Raw genomic sequence first — 18900 nt, forward strand, 5'->3', positions numbered from 1 at the left:
TAAAACATAATGGAAATCGACACCGGTGAACATAATAGAACATAACAGAAAAGCGTAACATAGGTTCAATAATGAAAATTAACCGGAGAATCAGGCTTGTACAAGTCATAAAGTACAACGTATCACCTTAAGTAGTTCATATAGAACATGAGCTGGATCTGCTACTCTGCTATGCCACTGCGCCACTCCGCCAACGAGAGGGCTGAGAAGGCAGAGGCAATGATCGCGTTGCCATTGGTCACAAATCCAACTGATCGGAGACCATGGTTACAGGTAACGAAAAAGTCACCGGCTCCGGAGTCCCTTTGGCCCCTTGGTAGCCAGTTTTAAAAGGTCACCAATAAGTAGAAGCAGAAATCATGTCCAAAAAAAAATTAGAAGCAGAAATGATCAATAGCCAACAGAGGGTTCGGGACAACATGCGTTCAACAAAGAGGACGGACCCAAAGTGTTGATTCACACTAATTCGAAGTGTTGAGAAATAGTAATACCGTGACACACTACGGACCAAAAGTGTTATTCGAACTATTTAAAATTCCGCATTATACACACTTCAATAGGGTCAGAAGCTTAGGAACGAAGACAAGAAAGACTAATCTGCTCATACTAAAAAGATCACTCCGTAAATTGGCTACTCATAACCGTGCTACTGCAGACGAAATAATTTAACAGCTAAAAACTGCATTCATTGCTACATCTCGGTCATGTAACTAGTAGAACTGTGAAAAATCATTCTATCTTCCACCATTTGACCATCTTTTTGGTTGGTGTTACATCGTCATGCACAAACCTTAATAGTAACTTCAACGAAATATATCTCAACAAAAATGTCCTCGTGGTGTAGATGGTTCACCTTGAGTTCTCAGTTTGGTTCAACCGGTCATAAATTGTAAGCCTCTTCCCTAGTACCAACAGCTGGATGATCCCTCATAACTTAAGCTAACCAATACAACAAGAATGGAAGCCTCTCCCTAATACCAACAGCTGGATGATCCTCATAACTTAAGCTAACCAAAACATCAAGAATGAAACTACTAACGACTCAGCAATCGAAATCTATGCCATATAGACCCTTCAGTCTTCAATGCCAAAAAGAAAAGAGCAAAGTTCTGACATATCTCTGCTTTTGCTAATCAAGCTGTTTTCACTTTGCGTGAGGGAGGTCGTCGAAACAAACTGATTAGATCATCAAGACCCTGCAGAAGCAATCACAACTTATCCACCTAGTCTCTTGCAAAGTACTACAAATAAATGAGTGGCATTGAACATGTTATAATTTCAGGATTAGAAATAATACCCTAGTTGTGATGACAAGAAAACTGAAGAGCACTATCAGATACGATCCCAATACTAGAAGCAACAGCAAGTCGAATGTCACACTGGCCACCTAAAACACAGACGGTTGAAAAGAGATTGTGACATAGATAAGTAAGTCTGAACATAAAAGATATTCGAAAGGGAGTTACAATTAAGCATGAAGATTATCATATTATGGCTTGTTCAGAAATAAAATAGTTAGAAGAGCAGCAAAAAGTTCACCATCATTAAATAATTACCAACAAGGTACATTCAAACACAGAATTCACAGTTACTAATATGGAATGATTGGATTCTATCGGTAAGATCCGAAGATGAATTTTCATCTAGAAATGTAGCTAGTGGCGAACACATAACAACAAATGAAAAGTAATAACATGAAAAAGTAACCTCAACTACACTATTAAAGCAACCACACTGATTTCGTATATAACATTGACACCTTTCTTCTCCTCATAATATTGAAAGTAGTACCTGATATACATTAAGGTTGGCCCTGGTTGAATCATAGAATGTAAAGATTCCATCAAGAACCTCATGCTGCACATTCACCTCATCAGTATGATCTTCCAATTCCTGTGAATAAGAATAAACAATCTGATGAGAAGCATTACAATATCGCAGATTTAATTAACATCAAAAATTTAAGTTTTCATGCTTTTATCAGTCTTGCATACAATGTGCCATTGCCAGCACATTGCTAGCTTTTCCTACTCCCCAAATTCTTTTATTTATTTCTGGTTTAACGAGATAAACAAAGTTTAGCAACAGATAATATAGGGGGCAAGGTGTCCACCTTTCACCTCTAAGAAAATCTAAACCATCTGAGGAAACAGAAGGAGGTGTTCATATAAAAGAGCCAAATAGCACAAAAAGCTTCAGTATAAAAGAACACCAAATTCCAATTAGATTAGACGATCTATCTCTATATGACGTCCAAGGGAACAAAAATATATTGAACACTATTCCACAGGTAATCTACCTCCACACCCCTAGCTCCTGAAAGATCTCCCAGTTCTGTTCTCTGCAAGCCACCTGAGAACCCAACACTGCACATCCTCCGAGCACAAATTTGATCTTCCTTCCTCCGAGAAACTTATATGTTTCACACAATAAGGCCATACAAGTAACAGGGAGTACCATCTCACATTACACTCCATAAACTAGTTATGTCATAACACAACTGCAATTGAGCAATGATGCTGAGATGGCCATCCTTGTCCATATCAATATCAAAGATGACACCTGAGGAGGTGATATCTTAGGAGGCACATCAGCTTTCTAAGTTCCAAGAGAAGACAGCAAAGAGTTGTCCATTTATTGCAAGCATGCTAACTTCCCCCTCTTTGATCAAGTCAATTTGGAACCAGTGAACTTGGAAAAGACAGCAAACTGAGCAAAGAGTTGTCCATTAATTGTTAGCATGCCAACATCCCCTTTTTCTGATCCAGCCAATTTGGAACCAGCAAAGTATCTTCTAAACGAACCAGTAACTGGCCGCAATTGAGCAATGATGCTGAGATGGCCATCCTTGTCCATATCAATATCAAAGATGGCACCTGAGGAGGTGATATCTTAGGAGGCACATCAGCTTTCCAAGTTCCAAGAGAAGACAGCAAAGAGTTGTCCATTTATTGCAAGCATGTTAACTTCCCCCTCTTTGATCAAGTCAATTTGGAACCAGTGAACTTGGAAAAGACAGCAAACTGAGCAAAGAGTTGTCCATTAATTGTTAGCATGCCAACATCCCCTTTTTCTGATCCAACCAATTTGGAACCAGCAAAGTATCTTCTAAACTAACCAGTAACTGGGTCAATTCCCCATCTATAATCATTTTAACCTATGATTTTTTTAAAGTTTTGGCATGCTTGAAGTTTAGCCATAGCAGCACACAAAGTTTGAATATCAGAAAAGCTAATCCATCCTAAAATAAGCCAAAGAGTAATTATTTGTTACATAAGTCTCATGCAAGTTATTCGTAGAGGATGCTGCAACCTTCTGCAGGTTGTATGCAGAACATTGTCATCAACCGTATAGCTACATGTTAAATTTGCAACAACTAGTTTTTTTCATACATATAAGTGTGTGTGTGTGTGTGTGTGTGTGTGTGTGTGCGCATCATGATATACATCCACCAAGTGAACTTTGTAAATAGAGCCACATCATACCAGTGGTGTATCACAAGACTCAAAAGGTACAAATAGTGTGGTTTAACAAGAGTACACTCTTCAGAATCAACTTTAGATCAGACCTACACACACAGCGACATATATGTATATATATGTGTTTTGCTCGGGTGTGTGTGTATCACATATATACAGTGTGCTAAACTTGTTTTCCACACACTAAGAATTAAAAAAAAATTCACACACCACATGCCAAACATAAGGAAAAAAACACAATGATGATAAATGGATCGAAGTAGACCTTTTTCAACGCCAAGATAAATGGATCATTCTTTGATAAAAATGGTGCCACTCGAGGTGTTTGCGACAATAGATCCAACCATGATTTTATGTATGAAGGATTAACCGCCAAGCTGCTGTTTTCTGCAAATATTTGAATGTCCTTTCCTTTGTGACCATAGATATGCCTCTGCATATGGTAAGAGAAAAACAATGTGTTAAAGACTGCAAACAACTAAGCTGGACAGCTGGACATTCAGTTTTAGGGCATATATTAGCAATTTTTGTATTTAGGAATTCATCGGTCGCTTAATTCTCGTTCTGAAAACTACTTTTGTTCATGCGTACACATGCACTTTCCATGTACAAGAAATAGCAAGTCTTTAAATGTCTTAATGCAAAAGCTTCTAATGACATGATACCCCACTTTCGATTGCACTAAAAGCAAGTCACCCGTAGACTTCACAATTCATTATGTATCTTCAGACGTATCAGCCCTAGCTATCTAGCAGATAGAATATTCCAAATAAATCTGACGTCCTCTATAATTCAGGATTTCACTTGGTATAAATATAAAAATCTACCTCCGTAAATATAATTTAACAAAAAATAATAAGATATTAAATTACATCATATACAACCGAGATGAGGTACACCACTCAAAAGCAAAATTGTACCAAAAATATATATATTCTAACAATAAAACCTTACCGCAAGGCTCTCAGCAACTAACTTGACACTTTTAATAACTGCAGTTTCATTAACAAATAGCCTGCAGAGAATCAAAATTTCAACAAAATACTCTTATAGTATCACTAGTATGAAAAGTGGGTTCAACAATAAATAACCTGCCATCAAGCAGACTACCAGTGCTTTCTAACAGCTCAGGAGCAACTGAGAGTTCTGAAAGTGTGGCAGCGGTAACTCTCAGCCGTGAAAATTGCTCATGTTCCCAAGCTACCTACAATAGGTATAATAATTTACCACCTTGTTATACACTCTGGAGTGTAGGCGGACAACAAAGAAACATGTATGGTCCAGGTTCACAAAAAGACAAAAAGATTGACAAGCACAAGGGAAGCAAACACCACATAGGTTTATGTTGTTGCCAGAACCAGAGATTACCAACAAATAGTTTTGAAAAACAGATGAGCAATATTCCAACTACAAGAATATAAACCAACCCAGCAACCAGGGATAGAAAAACAAGTTCATGACCTAGACAACAATTTATTATTGCCAGTCTTGAGATAAATATTCACTATTCTAAAGAAAGAAAATGGAAATTCAATCAAAAAAAAAATACTGGAACTGATTGGACATTTATAGGTTATCCAAATTGAGGCTTTCAGCATGAATTTTAAGCATAGAAATCCCTGTTATAGAACATATTATTCTTATTTTGTTCACCACTAATATGGTATAACACTATAAATGGTACTTTATTATCAACTTACTCGAGAATTTGAAATATTTATTTTCTTGTGCTTCAGACCAACTGTAATGCCCAACTCTTCTGCTACATCTGAGAAACCCTACATAAATAACATAAAATGTTGAGCAATGCTCTCAATTTCAACAAATAAATGTTCTCATCCTGAAAAATGATGTTAGCTTACTTCAAAAATTTGCTTTATGTACGCATTTTCTGGAGGCTTAGACACATGAAGCCACAAATCTTTGTCCCATGAGCCAACACTGTTCAAGCAAATGGCGTAGTCAACACTTTCACGCAGCCGTTGATCAAAGCTCCGGAGCCACTGTAAAATGCAGGCAGCTTAGAAAAGTAAGGACAAGAGATAAAACCTCTTCAGTAAAAGAGAAAATAAAAAAAGAGAGAGAGCGAGCGAGAACTGGAAGTTAAAAGAAAATAGTAAATCTTCAGCAACCTTATTAGTTCCATTGTAGTTGTACGGTCCTCCAGATGTCAACCCGAAAAGCAAATTGTACCCGCCTCTCGTCTTGGGATTTGAGTAAAGAACAGAAAATAACCTAGCAATTTCAAGCAGGGCGACAACACCGCTTCCATTGCTATCACTTCCCACTGATAATGACTACAAAAAAAAATTCATAAGCTTGATACCACCTGATTTTTCTTTGAGATTTGTCACTACATGTACTTACAGGAGCTGCCCCAAATGTGTCATATGATGCTACAATAGCAATAGTTGGAAGTTGATTTGTGTCTCCATCACTTTTCAACCCTGACAACCATCCCTGATTCAAAAGAAACATTACACTTTTAAATGAGACGAAGCCAACTAAACTCTATCAGTTGCACCTTAAGTCTCCCAGAGAAAAGTTCTAATTTAAAATAATGCACAAATTCAAGACCTTATTACTACTTCTCACAAAATATTAACTAAAAACAATATCGTATGCCCGATTATCATTACAGTGCCACATACTGTTAAATATTGAGATCTGACATGGATTGACAAGTAGCTCATACAAGTTAATATGTATAATAATATGTGGATCCTATGGGCCAGATTATTGCTATTAAGAAATGCTTAAAACTTCATGGTGCAGAAGGAAGTCCAAAACTATATCCTCAAATACTAAATTGACAGTACCACATACAATCGGAAACTGAGATCTGATGTGGACTGACAAGTAGCTCCTACAAATTAATGTGTAGTTACTATGGAGCTCCCGTGGCCCTGATTATTCCTAATACCAAAGGTTTAAAACTTCACTTGGTGCAAAAAAAAAATATATATATATATATATATTTTTTTTTTTTTCTCAAATCCTAAATTAACTAATAGGAAGATAATTACGTTAACGTTCAAGGTAACCACTTAACATCATGAAGTCAGTTACTAAGATAATCAATTAAATATTAATAGCCTTAATTTAAGAAGCTAAGTCAAACATAAAATTAAGAGTATTAACTATAAAACTTCTGCAGCTCACAGGTACCCAATAAGAAAACTTGTTAAAAGAGATGACCTTTGTTGATAAACACGAGAAAATGCAGAATAACACATAACCTTGGAGAAATGCCAAAATATGAAAAAACACAAAAAAAAAATTACAAAATTGCAAATTTTTTAAAAAATATATATTTGTGCAACCAGGTGCATGAGGGCTGTCAAACCATTGCCAAAGGACATCCTAAAGGTCTTTCAGAACCTTGGAATTTAATGGATCCTATTATGATGATTCAAGAACAGATGGAAAATTAATACCATGACACTATCATTTAATCACAAATAATCAAGATATCCAACTCAACAAAAGCTGCCAAACAGTAGAAAAAGGATGAAGGAAATAAGAAGCAATAGAATTTTTTGAATCAGCACCTGAATGTTTGTTATGGTGGGTGACACACGTTTCTTAGGTTCTGGAACTGAAACAACCAGCTTGTATCTGCAATATATCATCACAAAAGGGATAAGAGGTTTAAAGTTCTACCAACTATACACAATCATCACAACAAGCTCATTCCAACCTGGATATACAAATGTGTTGTTGGCAAGTCCAAAAGCTCATAAACATTGCCATTCAGCCATTAAATATTAACAATTCTACTTTTTAGGATTTACTCCAAGCACAATAAAGATCATTTAAGAGGATCAACAACAGCTAAGGCATCATATCATATTTAATTGGTTATGGTGACATGAACAGATGAACAATGAGTTTGACTATAACCAGTGTGATGATTATAATACTAGATGATGAAATACAAGAAACAAATAGGATAAACCAATCAAAATGTTCTACAGTTCTAGCATCCAGCCTCCACAGTGGATGGAGACGTCTATCAATCAAAATTCTGAAGTTGCAGACTGAAAGCTTCTCAACATAACAATCTACTGTAAACCAAAGGATGCCTACTTTGATGATTACATCCACAGATACATTCACAAATAACTCATATACAAGGTAAGTAGCAGACTGAAAGAGAACAACAACAAAAACTCCAATAAACGCCCCTACCACTCCAAACACACTTAACAACCAATTAAAACTGTCCTACTGAAACTGCAAATTTGAACAATTATCAGATATCTCTTTGTGATGATTACAAGTATAACTCCTCCTCTGGGCCATATCCAAAGTCCACCAGGGAAAGATTCTACTTTTCTCGGTTTATAGTTTTCCAAATCAACTTATTCAGTCGTAATAAAAATCCAATCAGTTACTTATCCTTTAAAAATTTGGCAACACTTATAGGTCCACAGCCATTGTTATGCTGGAACTACATTTTCAATGAGTTCCTATAGAAATATGAAATTCATCTCATCATAGATAATTTTCATATTGTCTATAAAGCTGTTTGTTTAAAGACAAGATCTACAGTCACACACATAACTATTTACTTACCCTCCAGTAGTGGCAGTAGCAGGCTGTCCAGTGGCATCATTCCTCTTCACATCAGCCAACACAGCCATAATATTATCATCTTCAAAAGCAAAATATACAGGATACTGTAACAGAACATACCACCAAAAAATGCTCTTAGACAAACAGACTTTAGATACACAAATGAAAAATTATCGAAAATAATTAAATAAATAACTAAGAATAGTTATATCAGTTTGACTTACAGGTATCTTGGAATGTATAAGTAGCTTTTCAAGTTCACCCAAAACATTCTTTAATAGACCATCTCCACCAATATCATGACTACTTTTTGTCGATTCAATATTATCTGGCCTAAACGTTTGAGGAACCAAAATCAGCAAGCCTCCCAGAGGCTGCTTCTGCGTAATATAATCTGCACACGATCAACCATCTCAATCAGAAACTAGCAACTGGACGGTCAATACATATTATCCAACAAACAACGGCACTAAAGTCACAGTTCAAGAATTAATTGGATCACATCTTCATGACATTCATCATTGAACCTGAGATATCCCAGTGAGTAACTAATAAGCATTTGTTTACTAACGAAAACTTGCTCATTTCACCTACGCAAGCCGCCTGTATAAGAAATCAAAGGCTCCGAGAGTACATGTACTAACTCGAAACTCCACATCTAGTGAGTGAAAGTATTAAGCTTTAAGCACTTCTACTAATCATTTGATTCATTCTAAATACATAGGGCTTCTCGGCTGCAGACGTCCGCAACGTCCATACGGTGCGGATTCGGCAATTCCGGCGCAGACCAGCACAGCCGCACTCCGGCCAGCACAGACAGGAGCGCCGGGAGGAGGGGAGTGCGGCTGTGCTGGTCGGCGCGCAACGCAGGTGGCCGGAATCGCCAAATCCGCACCGTTCGGATGGTGCGGACGTCCGCAGCTGAGAATTTTGATATATATATATATATATATATATATATATATATCATTCCAGCATACACATCCAAGTCAATCCTCACTCCGAAACAAACCAGAAATTAATACATACATACATGTTTCTACTGAACTAATCATCCTTCCGTATTTCTAAATAGCACTCTAAGCACTTCAAAAAGAAGCACTTCTCAGTTTCGCTTCGTTTCGAAAACAATAATCCACACGAGAACCTAATCACACTAAGAAATTGAGATTGATGAGAGCAATAGTAACCTTTGACGAAGGTGATGTTGAGCTCACGCAAGGGGATGACGAGGACCGTGCGCGAGAGATCAGAGCCAGGCGGCGAGTGAAGAGAGCCGGCGTGGTGGTTCAGATTGGCGAGGCGAGATCCGAACTGAGCACCCGACATGTCGTATTGGATCAGGCGGAAGACGTCGACGACCGTCGCGGCGTCACCGAGCTCGACGCAGGCGACGAGGATGAAGAAGAGCGCTATCACCGAGTAGACCGACTCCAATACTTGGCGCGGGCCGGGCTTGTTCCCATGGCCTCCTCCTCCCATTGATAACGATCTGCTCTCTCTCACTAAGCTCTCTTACGGTTTGGGATCGGAAGAGAGAGAGAGAAGGAGAGCGATGTGGGAGAGAAATCAAGGAGAGTGAAAGTTTAGGGTGGGCCACTGGGCTGACTCTCACTGCAACTCCGCTACTCTTGCTTCTTCTACTTATCTCGTGATTAATTATAATTTGTATATTAGGATTTTTATTTTTCAATTTACCTCTATTATTATTATTATTAATTCATTTTTCATAACAATTATATCTGATTTTTTTAAATACGAAAATAACAATTATATCTTATGAGTGTGAGTTTCATCGAGTCTATCGTCTTGATTACAGTTTTCTATTGGTCACTGGTGTTGAAAAAATGGTCGTCCATAAGCGAGATCAGTGGGCTTGTAATCCATTTTGGAGAACGTGTTATTGGTTTGGGCTTAACCCGAATTTTATTATATCTTTAATTTAAGTAAGTGCAAAATAAAAGAATGATGAGTCTGAAGGAGCAAAATCTACATTTACAGAATAGTCAATTTTGATGAGCCATAGTGAGAAAATTATATAGAGGAAAATTATGAGTAATATATTGATGGAAAGTTCTATGAGTTTAGTTTCCAGAACCATTAAGCATGCATCAATATAATTCATTTACATGAAGTTATGCTTGATTTGATAAGTAAATGTCAGTTTGACCGAGAAAGCTAATATTAGACTGGCTTGTTTATTTGACACTCACTTCACTTCTAAATAGCTTATGAACAACTAAAGAATGTCTTCTAACCAGAAGTTGATGTAGGTGTGGATTATATTAGGGTCTCCTTAGAGCACAATACGGTTGTTCAAAGTCATTTAATCTCAATGGTTGTTATCTATTCTCAAACCCTAATTTCTTCTCTATGAATACAAGGCATCAATCGTGTATTGGACCTCCTTTTGCTGCACAACTCCTTCTGCCCTCTTCTGCCTTCTCTCTCTTATCCATCATAAAATTAGTTTGTATTTAGGTTTTCTTCTTTTTCTTGGCCGTGAGCCACAATTTGTAACTAGTTGGGAGTATCCTTGGACTTCTCCAAGCGTGTTTTAGAATATATCAAAGGTGTAATGGTAACTTAGTCTGTTATATGATTTCAGATTTTATATTTATGACTATTCTTATTCATTCTTCTATATTTCTGACCATGCAAGTTTTTTTTATAGGAAAGGAATTCATTCATCTCATCATAAAAACTTACAAACAGAGCAAAATTGGTCTCGTTAACTTTTCAAACAAAGAGGAAAATTACCACTCTAACTTATACAACTTCAAAGACTAGCATCAGAAATTAAAAATATGACTTAACCACTCAAGCTCCATCAACCACCAAATTGAAGGAAAAGGAAGAGATAGAGCCTCTTTAGCAACACAATGTGTTGCTTTATTACAACCTCTCGGGACATACATGATAGGACGCGCGAGCGTCACACAATTAACCCTATAAAATATCGTCGTTAGTATAGGATAAGCAGGAATCGTTCAGTCCAGGGAATTGAATGGAACTCTAAACTTTTAATATTACAAATAATGGGGGTTTGAGATTGATTGTTTTAACTACTAAAATAAAACCTAAACTACTATTTACATGATTATCTTCTATTTTACCAAACAAAACCAATTTACCAATGCACCACATAATTACAAGTTTGGTTCTAACATGCATTCTAACCCAACTAATTACATACTTTTAGACACCGATACAATTAGAGTCTTAGGGGAATATCTAATCATGCAAAATTTCTATTAACGTTTAGGTTGACTTAGGGTAGGGCCTCATCTAAATTGAAGGCAATCAAGTTTAAAAACACTAGAGTAGAAATCAAACAAGATCACATATAAACACCAAATCTTTGTCGGAGACATGCTTCACGGTAGCGTCACTCACCATGGAATACATGTAAATTTCCAGAATTTTCTACTTTAATTAACACAAACCGAATCTACTTAGGGTATGATTCGATTTGTGTCAATATGGTTAATGAAGATAGCACTAAAACATAATTTTAGGGATTGTATTCAAGCACTAAATTTGTATGCACAAATCTGAAAATTATCTAAAATCATGTCCATGAAAAGTATAACACAACAATAAAAAGACACAATAATTGTAAGAACAAAGGTTCGATATAGTCTAAAAAATATGTCAAGTATAATCTGAAAATTCTAAAGCAAATACAAAACCAATGATTCCACATAAACAACAAACTACATTCTTCATAGACAAATAATTTAGAATAACACAAATAAGCGAAGTCATGAAGATGAGTTGCTAGAATCACACGTTGTAGGAGCCTTAGAGGTATGGCTGCAATGGGTGAAACTCGGTGGAGATGGTGATGGTATTATGGTGGACGGCTTGTTGTTTTGTGTGGGGAGTTTATGGTGGTATTTTATGTGTGAATGATGTGTTATTTATAGAAGTGTTTTGGCTCCTTAATTATTATAGCTTAGACTTTTTCTCCTCAGTTTATGGGTTGCCGTTCTCTCTTTCTCTTATTTCTTCCTTTAGCTACATTTTCTCTCATGTGCACCTTTCTTTTTGTTTACTTAATCTCTCTTTTATCTCTTCTTTTTTTTCTCTCTTTTGCTTTCACTTATTTTTGTCATTGGTGGGTGCAATCTCGTTTAATCAATTCATTCTTTTTCTCCTTTAATTTGGTTGTCTCCTTGATTATTATAGCTTAGACTTTTTCTCCTCAGTTTGTGAGTTGTCGTTATCTCTTTCTCTTATTTATTCCTTTAGCTACACTTTTTCTCATATGCGCATTTCTTTTTGTTTACTTAATCCCTCCTTTATCTCTTCATTTTCTCCTTCTCTTTTTCTTTTACTTATTTTTGTCATTGGTTGGTGCAATCTCCTTTGATCAATTCATTCTTTTCAATCGTGTTCTCTCTCATTTCCCCTTAAAATATGCTCCATGGTTTCCTTATTTTAAGGGTAGCACATCTAGTCTTCTCTTCTTCTTTTTCTCTCTTTTATTTTGCACGACATTCTGTTCTTTCTCTATTGCATTATCTATTAATTCAAATATGGAAGTAAGAAGAAAAAAAAATTATAATACATTAAGATAAACTTGTTCTAATCTAGACAATTGTTGTCTTAAAAGACACATATGTAATAAATAAGCTCGTTTAGATTAGAAAAGTTTCCATTTTCACAATAGAGAACTTGCTCGATCAAGTAAGTTACTAGATTTGGAAAGTTCAATTTGGAAAGTTACGGAATAAGAGTTTTAGTTCAAGTATGTCTTTCCAAATTGGTACGATTCCTAGTCCCAAAGGGATTCCTGATGCAAAGAGGATTCTCAACTTACCACAAATGTTATAGAAATGTCGAATAATGAAGATTCTTAATCCAACTAGGTTTTCTAGTTCCACAACGAATCCTAGTATAAATAGAACTCTCGACAATTTCTGCGTTTTAAACCAATTTTATGCAATCAACGTCACCAAAGACTCCTAACTCGACTAAATGACTCAATACTATAACAATAAGAACTAAGCAAAGTACAAATGGAGGTAAAAATATGTTTAAAACATCGCACAAAATGCTCCTATCAATACTATCATGAGCAAAAGCACTTTGCCAACATTTTCGCCTCCTTCATTAAGCTTCCTACCATACTTAGATCTTCTTCATTATCAAGCCCAACAATATATATATATATATATATATATATATATATATATATATTTGCATCCCCTTCCACCAAGACATGGGAAAAACAAGCTTGAGCACAAAAGTGGAGACCATTAACCAGTGTTGTAGCCTCATAAATATCTACACTAACAAAACCAATTCCTGAAATTGCAAACACCCTCAAACACCCATCTCACATCATTTCAAACTACTGCCCATCTACCATACACTCCTCTATTTACAATCACGGCTATATCAATATTAACCTTAACAAATCCCGCGTTTGGTGTAAAGGCGTTGGGCCCGAATTTACTACCACATCATTATCACCTCCATAAGCTTTAAAATAACCCTCCCACCAAGCTCGAGCCTTCTCTAATAACTCATAAGCCATCATGCCCTCTTCTCCATGAATATGCTTGTTTCTAGTGTACCACAACCGGCATGCCACTACCCAAAACAATTATAGCTCCTTGCATTTAGCTACCAATGACACATAGAGGAATAAATAAATAAAAATCTCTCTCTTTCCAAATTGTACATACCTCTATTAGGAAGGAGATAGAGATTCCACACTTTGCAAGCTAGCTTGCTATCCCACAACTCATGAATGATGGATTTTTCAGCACACCCCCAAAAGCATCTACTATCATCACCGACTTTCCTTCTTTAAGCCAATGCACCAGGCAGTAAACCAATGCAAGCTCTCTAAAGGAACACTTTTATTTTATTTGGGAGTTTCAGAGCCCATAACCTCCATCACCATTTCATTTGCCTATTCTCGCCATGATACATGTTTCTAGAAACCACTAAAGTTCGTCTATCCGCGTCTTGTGCAGCCACCCAATACCTCGACTTGACAAAAAAAAATTTGTTCTTCTTATATTGCCACACCATCTTGTCAACGCCACCACTCCTTGCTAATGGGGTAGACAAAATACACCTAACTTCCTAATTTAAAAATTGACTTCAGACCAAATCAACATTCCATTCACCTGGACATTGTATGAAAGAAGTTACAGTAGCACTAGGTGGTAGTACATTTTGTGAAAACACCTTCAACTGGTAAGGCTAAGGCAACCACTTGTCCTACTTGATCCCTCCGCACCCGTGGCTTATAGTGTTAGCTACAACGTTCATTTAGATCATTTTTCTATTCCAATAACTGAAGTCACTGAAAATAAGGTTTTCATATGCTTTGAAAGTTAGCAACACTAGCTTTCTATTACCATTACCATTTATTACTTACTAATCTGAGACCACGTGCATACATTATCAGCCTACAATACAAGCTTTTAGATAACACACATGTGGAAGATTTTCTTATCTTTTTATCCTTATTTTGTTTTAGTACCTTTCTCTATGCTTTAATTTCTCTTCCATTACATCATGTATGCATGATTTAAGCTACAATGGGTGAAGGATTTACATGTTTGTTAATGTCAAAAAAAATTGTTTTAGTTTTTCCCTAATAATAATAGGTTGGCACTTGACACAAATTAAGATATGAGTCCTAAATCCTACTGGCACATGCATGGATGTAAATCATTAATAGTTTCAATATAGTCCCACCTAGAACGTGAGAGAACGCAAGACACAAGTGGTCAATCTTACTATTCTATATGGTATGTGACCACAAATTGTTTGATAGGTCCCTTTTTCATTTATATTTTTCTTAATAAATGAGCTAAACTATATATATATATATATAGTCACTTAAAAAGGATATTCACATCATTTATTTAGTTATGGGTCCGTGTCCACATGCATGTGGTTCATCAAAACGAAAATTGCCTGAACTTAAAGAGAGGCAAGCTTTTGGCTATTTAGGATTTTAAGCAAAATAGAGCTGCGTTTGTACATGTAGCTCTAGCACTTTATGTGACCTTTGTCCTTTAATTTTGTTTCTTTTTCGTTTAACACTTTGACTAAAGCCTAGATCAGTTAATCGGTGCCCCAGTTAACTATTAATATTTTATAGTTTTCAGGGTTTTAGTTTAGAAAGATATTGAAACAAATTGGTTTAGATCAACTCTTTACGTTTGTATCATATGAAATTGATGTCAACTCTTTACTTATAAATAAACCCCATATCGAGAAAAGATAAACCCGAGAACTTGAATAATAGGTTACATGTAAGCTAATTATATGGTAGAACAAGGTTTAACCCGAGAACATAAGTTGTTGGTCACACTGTGAGTCTTTTGCAGTGTCATAGATTTAAAATGATTAGCGTACAAATTAGAAATGGATGAGAGACACTCTCTTGAGGACAAAACTCAAGGCATATGGATGTGATATGTGAATCTATTATAGCTATTTAGGCAGTCTAAGTCGATCGTAAAAAGATTTTGGTTTTGTATTATGGACATTGCTAGTCCCAAGCACAAAATGATTGGCAATCTTTTAAAAAGTAACCAAATAGGTGCATTGTTGGATTTTCAAAATCAATAAAAAGTTGTGTAATCATTGTAATGTGCACAAGTTAATTTACTCTAATTTTTTAATAACCTGAATTTTCGATTTCATTTCTTTTAATTTCTCAGAAATTAAGGGAATGGTAATGTGATTCAATTCTCATTCTACGTCTTCCATTTAGCCTTGGAGTGAAGTAGAATTGAGTTTCGAGAGCCAAAAGCGTGTTTTCTCGATTTAAGTCACTTTGACAAACGAGTTGACTTTTAAACTGTAGTTCGTTTCAGAAAACTTCCTTCACGAAAATCATAGAGCTTGTCGATACAAATTCGTAGACACGTGACACATTTTATTTGGAGGTCGTATGAGAGAGTTGTTATAATTGAAGAGGAGAAAAGGGGGAAGGGGTGAAAATTGGAAACATTTTTGGGAAAATATCTCTTTTCCCACCTACTTATTTTTCTTTTTCTCTCTTTCTTCTTCTCTTCTTTCTCTCATTCTTTCTTTTGCTTTCTCTTCTATCAGCAGAAGCTCCCAGCTCCCATCGACTCTTCTCTTCTTTGTCTCCACAAATTCTTCTTCTCCTTTGATCTTCTCACCCAACGACCGTGTTGCTGCTACTGCTACTGCTACTGCTGCTGAACGAGACCAGCTGCTTGGGGAGTGTTGTTGCAACTATGGCCGGCGGGATGAGGCGTTGAGGCACTAGTGAAGCTGCTAGTTGTGTGCGCCAGTGGTTTGGTTGGTTGCTGCTGATTTTGGGCAGTGACTTAATGAGCTCAATCTTGGTAATTTCGATTTCCTTGGTCGTTATATAATCTTTCTATTTGGTGGGTGTTCTTAGTGGTAAGGGTGAGTTATTTGAATATTAAGAGGTATAAGTTTTGGTTAGTTGTTTGGCTTGTATTTGTGGTGAGGTGTGATTTTGCTGTTTTAGGTGAGGGTTTGTTCTTGTGATTCTGAAGGGTGATGGTGGTAGATGAGGCCGGAAGCACGGCCTTGGTGTGTTAAGAGGGTGTAGTAAGTTTTGAAGTACAAGAGAGGTTGGTTTTGGATGTGTGTTTAGAAGTGGTTAAGTCACTGTTTTGGTTAAGTCTTGGTTTGGAGGCCGAGAGGGTGTTTTGGGTGTCCTTAGTATTTTTGTGATTATTTGTAGTTTGTTTTGGTTCCTTTTTACTAAGTGGAACTTTGTTCAATTTATGTGTTTGAGTTAGAAACAAGTTTTCAACTTGTTGAGTTAGAAGTGAAAGCAAGCATTTAGGTGAGTAACCTCACATTTAAGCTAGTTACCCTTGGCAGTAACTAGACGTATTTCATTTTAAATACTTGTCGTTGTTTATTTGAGATTGTGATTATAATTGGATGATATATATATATATATATGGATATCTAATTGATAAAAGGATATATATATATTATAATTTATGATATTTATGGTTACGTTATGCTTATTTATCATTTTGAGATATTGTGCATTTTTGTTAGATTATATTGTGTGGCGGACATGATCAAGAATGAATAAAATATACCTCTCGGTAAATTGGAGGTTTGTGGATGGGATAACTGTATAGTCAAAGTATTTGTTTGCGTTTGTTTAACCGAGGGGGAGAAGAAAATGTACCTCTCGGGGTTATTGTTGTGAGTTGTGTGTGTCTGTAAGTTTTAGTGGTTGTTTATGTTGTTTGACCAGAAAGGAATAAAATATACATTCCGGAAATATTGTGGTATGTGGAGTGGTGTATACTGTGTCCAAACTGTTTTGCCTTAGAGGCGGCCATGTTGATAAAGGAAAAGTGTGGCTGTATTGGTTTGGTGAGAGTGAGTTGTTTTGGTGTGGTTGTGGTTGTGTCGATATTGCTATGTGGTTGTGTGTGTTATAGTATGTGTTGAGTGAGTTAACATAGTCCTAAGATCATTAATCTTTAAGATCGTTCTTAAAATATATGTTTTGTTTTTAAAATATATGGAGTTGATCGACCACGGTTTATGGGTAAGTAAAATGAGATTTTATTAAAAATAGTTTCAAGAGGTTAATGGTTAAGGACTATGTTAAAATGTTGAGTAGCAGTATTATTGATGGTTTTGGTTTCTTTTCATTAGTCTTGTATGCGTGTTTTAGTAATTTCCTGAACTACGCTTTTATGTAAGAATCACTAATCTTTATTTTATGCTTCTTTCTATGTGTAATCTCCTGAAGTAAAATCTATGCATGGATTATACTTCTTATATTTATTTGTTTTATGCATGAATCACTAATCGTTCTTCTATGATTTTCTTCTATATGTGTGAATTCCTGAACTATGCTTACATGCAAGATTCGCTAATTGTTTTCTTGATTTTTCTGGTATGAGTGAGTGTTGAGTTTGGTGGGGTGTGTTGTGAGACTAGTGACGTGATGTGATGTATCGTTTGTTGTGTGGGTTGGTTGACATGTTGCAATATATCATGGTTGGATTGATATGTTTGTTTCAATCACAATACACCATGGTTGGATTGATGTGTTAGTGTTAATTACATTATATCATAGTTGGATTGATATGTTGTAAGTGTGTTTCGCAGTTAGAGCTTTAGTCTTTATTGCCAAGCTATTTTTAGGGTGTAACTTAGAGTTGTTGTAAAGTCAGGAGTAGAATCCTTGTGAGTGGAATAGATGTTGATGATGTAAGTGTTGTCGTGGAGTGTGTTGTTGCGGTTGTTGATGTGATAGATGTTGTTCTTGTTGTGTGGTTATGTTGATAACACTGTTGTAAGATATTGTTGTTATATACATATGTTAAGTGTTGCTGAATATTGACATGTAGTTGAGTATTCATGTTTAGAGTTTACTCATGTTAGCTGTGAAGCTGACCGAGTTTGTGTTTGCAATCCTGGTGTACCAATCAATGGTGCAGGGGTAGTGCTGCAGGTAATACGTAACAATAATCAGAGAATTGGGCAGCTGGGCAGTAACTAGTTGTCTCGTAGCTGTTTATCTTTCAATTTTGACGAGGATAGTGAGACTATACAAATTATATTTGTTTACATTTGTTTTTGTAATGACAATGTAAATTTAGTTTGTGAACTGATTTGTTTGTTTATACTCAAGTTGGATGTTCAACTGCTGTAATATAATTTCAATTATATATTGAGGTTATTTTAGAGTTTTTCGCATCCTTGAATTTAGATTTTTACTATTCAAAATTCGGGGTTGTGACAAGTTTCTACAATGAATTAGCTAGTATTTTTACATATAATAATTGATCAACATTAATCTCATGTGTACGTACATAGTCAATCA

General features: G+C 36.0%; 1 protein-coding gene across 1 annotated transcript; it reads right to left on the reverse strand.

Moving 5' to 3' along the window:
• Positions 1 to 505: 505 nt before the first annotated feature.
• LOC126785743 (uncharacterized) lies at positions 506 to 9632 on the reverse strand. Its single transcript, XM_050511376.1, has 14 exons — positions 9248 to 9632; positions 8282 to 8451; positions 8058 to 8161; positions 7031 to 7097; positions 5847 to 5939; positions 5612 to 5776; positions 5342 to 5482; positions 5180 to 5257; positions 4571 to 4683; positions 4434 to 4494; positions 3745 to 3912; positions 1792 to 1893; positions 1298 to 1387; positions 506 to 1196 (listed from the first exon to the last, which is right to left on the reverse strand). The coding sequence occupies exons 1-14, from the start codon at positions 9537 to 9539 to the stop codon at positions 1134 to 1136; spliced, it is 1707 nt and encodes a 568-aa protein (XP_050367333.1). The 5' UTR covers positions 9540 to 9632; the 3' UTR covers positions 506 to 1133.
• Positions 9633 to 18900: the final 9268 nt, after the last annotated feature.

This window comes from Argentina anserina, chromosome 3 (assembly GCF_933775445.1).
Source record: "Argentina anserina chromosome 3, drPotAnse1.1, whole genome shotgun sequence".
NCBI lineage: Eukaryota > Viridiplantae > Streptophyta > Magnoliopsida > Rosales > Rosaceae > Argentina > Argentina anserina.

Coding starts and splice junctions, on each gene's coding strand:
- LOC126785743 (XM_050511376.1), bottom strand. CDS start 9,539: ATGGGAGGAGGAGGCCATGGGAACAAGCCCGGCCCGCGCCAAGTATTG. Junction 5,777..5,846: donor ACACATTTGGGGCAGCTCCT/GTAAGTACATGT, acceptor TTTTTTTTGTAG/TCATTATCAGTGGGAAGTGA. Junction 4,684..5,179: donor TAAATATTTCAAATTCTCGA/GTAAGTTGATAA, acceptor TACCTATTGTAG/GTAGCTTGGGAACATGAGCA.